The sequence below is a fragment of the Trichechus manatus genome, unplaced genomic scaffold (genome assembly GCF_000243295.1).
Source record: "Trichechus manatus latirostris isolate Lorelei unplaced genomic scaffold, TriManLat1.0 scaffold00240, whole genome shotgun sequence".
Classification (NCBI taxonomy): Eukaryota; Metazoa; Chordata; class Mammalia; order Sirenia; family Trichechidae; genus Trichechus; species Trichechus manatus.
In genome coordinates this window covers 272,783-274,728 of record NW_004444176.1, presented here as the reverse complement: position 1 = coordinate 274,728, position 1,946 = coordinate 272,783, and the positions used below count along the sequence as shown (strand labels likewise).

The following is a 1,946-nucleotide window of genomic DNA, read 5'->3' as shown; positions in this document are numbered from 1 at the left end:
AAAAAAAAAAAAAAAGTTTCCCATTTGCCACTAAGTGGCTGTATGTCTTTGGAAAATTCATTCAACACATTTTTGAGCACCTATAGACATTATTCTAGGCTCTGGGGATACAGTAGTGAGTAAAAAAAGATCAAAATCCCTGCCTTCAAGGAGCTTACTTCCCACTGTGGAAAACCTTTTTGACTCTCTTGGCTTGAGTTTCTTCATCTGTCAAAACCAAGGGAGACTACATTCTATTAGGAGGGTCTCTTTCAGCTCTCGCTTTCTGGGAAGGTTGAGGGTATGCTTGGCATAAGCCCACAGCTTCAACTTCAGCCCACAGTGGAGCCAGCCACACCTTTCCCTCCCCCACACACCCAGACAGACCAAAGCCACTACCCACCCCTGCTGTGCCCCGCTGCTCAGGTCCACTCACCTGCCACAATGACAGAGGTAAAGCCAAAAAACATTCCCAGCGCCATCTTCTTCAGAGCTGAGGGTAGCAGCTTGTGCCGCAGCAGGAAAGGGTCCAGCACGCGGTCCTTCAGCGGGACCAGGATCAGCACTACCACGACGTTGGCCAGGAGGAGCCAGGCTTCCGGGATCTGGGAAGGAGGGAGCCAAGAGAGGCAAGTAGCAGAAAGAAGCTCGGGACTGGAGCTGGGAGACCCGGACTCCAGACTTCCCAGGTGACCAAGGGTCAGCCCTGAACTCAGACTCCTCAGCTGTGTAATTAGGGGGTGGGAATGATCAGGAATGGCAAATAGGTTCCTCTTGTAATCTAACTTCTATCAATTGGTAGTGGCTGCCTGGAAGATTCATGGGTTCAGAGTGAAACAACGTTGTGATCGATTAGTGATGTCTGTCATGGGCAAGGAATGGGGATATAGTGGCAAATATGCCATTTATCTGCCAGCTCTGAAAATCTTTGATTTTATGAACTGGTTTCAAAAGTCCTGGTGGAAGGTGGAGATCTGGGGATCCAGGGGTCCCAGTGAGGGAGAAAAATGAGGTAGAGTCGAGTAGGGGTCCAGGTGCACCTGATCTGAGGGCCTGGTGCAAACTGGGCAGTGAGGACTGTTTCAGGTGGGAGTGAAGCTGGCCTGTATTCGTTTGAGCATTTGGGCATCTTGGCAAGACACCTGGGCTGCAGCACCAGTTTGCCCACCCTCCAGGTGCCCCTCCTCTATCCTGAGGATGCCCTGTAGCTGGAGCAGGGGAATATAGAGGCAGCTTCACTTCCTTCTTTGCTCAGAGGAAGCCCCCAGCCTGGCCTGAGCCGGTGGCTGAACACATGCTTGGTCTCTCACCGTGTAGCTGTTGGGCTGGGTGTGGAGAGCTGTGAAGCTGTTGGCAGGGTTGACTGGGAAAATGTTGGGGATCTGGAGGTGAAGACCCTGCAGGACATATGTGGACTGCATCTGCCAGGAGAGACAGACATGAGCTGGGACCAAGCAGCTGCCTCCCCTCCAGCCCCAGGAGACTCCCAGCTCCCAGACAGGCATTCCTCAGCAATGCCACGGGACAGTTAGGCAGCTGGCCCCTATCTCGGCCTCAGGGGGGAAGTGGCTTTCCCACCCCTCAGGAGCCAGGCTTTGCTCTGCTGTCAGGCCCGCGAGCAGTGTGTGTGGCCTTATTCCAGAGCAGGGGCGAGGACTACAGTGGGCATAGCTGGGTCTGATTCACCTTGTCTCCAGGACCTGACACAGAGTAGGCATGGATAAACGTTTACTGAAATGGGGAGATAATGACATGGCTGTTCCCATGGGGAGTTCTCATCAGACACGGAGGCCAAGCTGAGTTCCATAGGTTGACACAACCAGAACTAAGTAGGTACTCGCCAACCAGAATGGACTCTGGACACATCTGGGACCCTGCCATACCAGGCATCACCCCTTTAATTGCAAGATCGTGGAGAGGGGCCCAGGGGAATCCCATGGGAGGAGCCAGGTCAGGGGAGGACACTT

The 1,946-nt window shown here is 53.4% G+C and overlaps 1 protein-coding gene across 1 annotated transcript in view; it reads right to left on the bottom strand.

Annotated features, from left to right (window-relative positions):
• SLC15A3 (solute carrier family 15 member 3) overlaps positions 1 to 1,946 on the bottom strand; it is a gene marked incomplete at its 5' end in the record, with an annotated part of 12,564 nt that overhangs the window by 4,155 nt on the left and 6,463 nt on the right. Inside the window, 2 exons of the mRNA XM_023743196.1 lie at positions 415 to 584; positions 1,290 to 1,400. Coding sequence (XP_023598964.1) covers positions 415 to 584; positions 1,290 to 1,400 — 281 coding nt within the window. The remainder of the gene's footprint in view (positions 1 to 414; positions 585 to 1,289; positions 1,401 to 1,946) is intronic.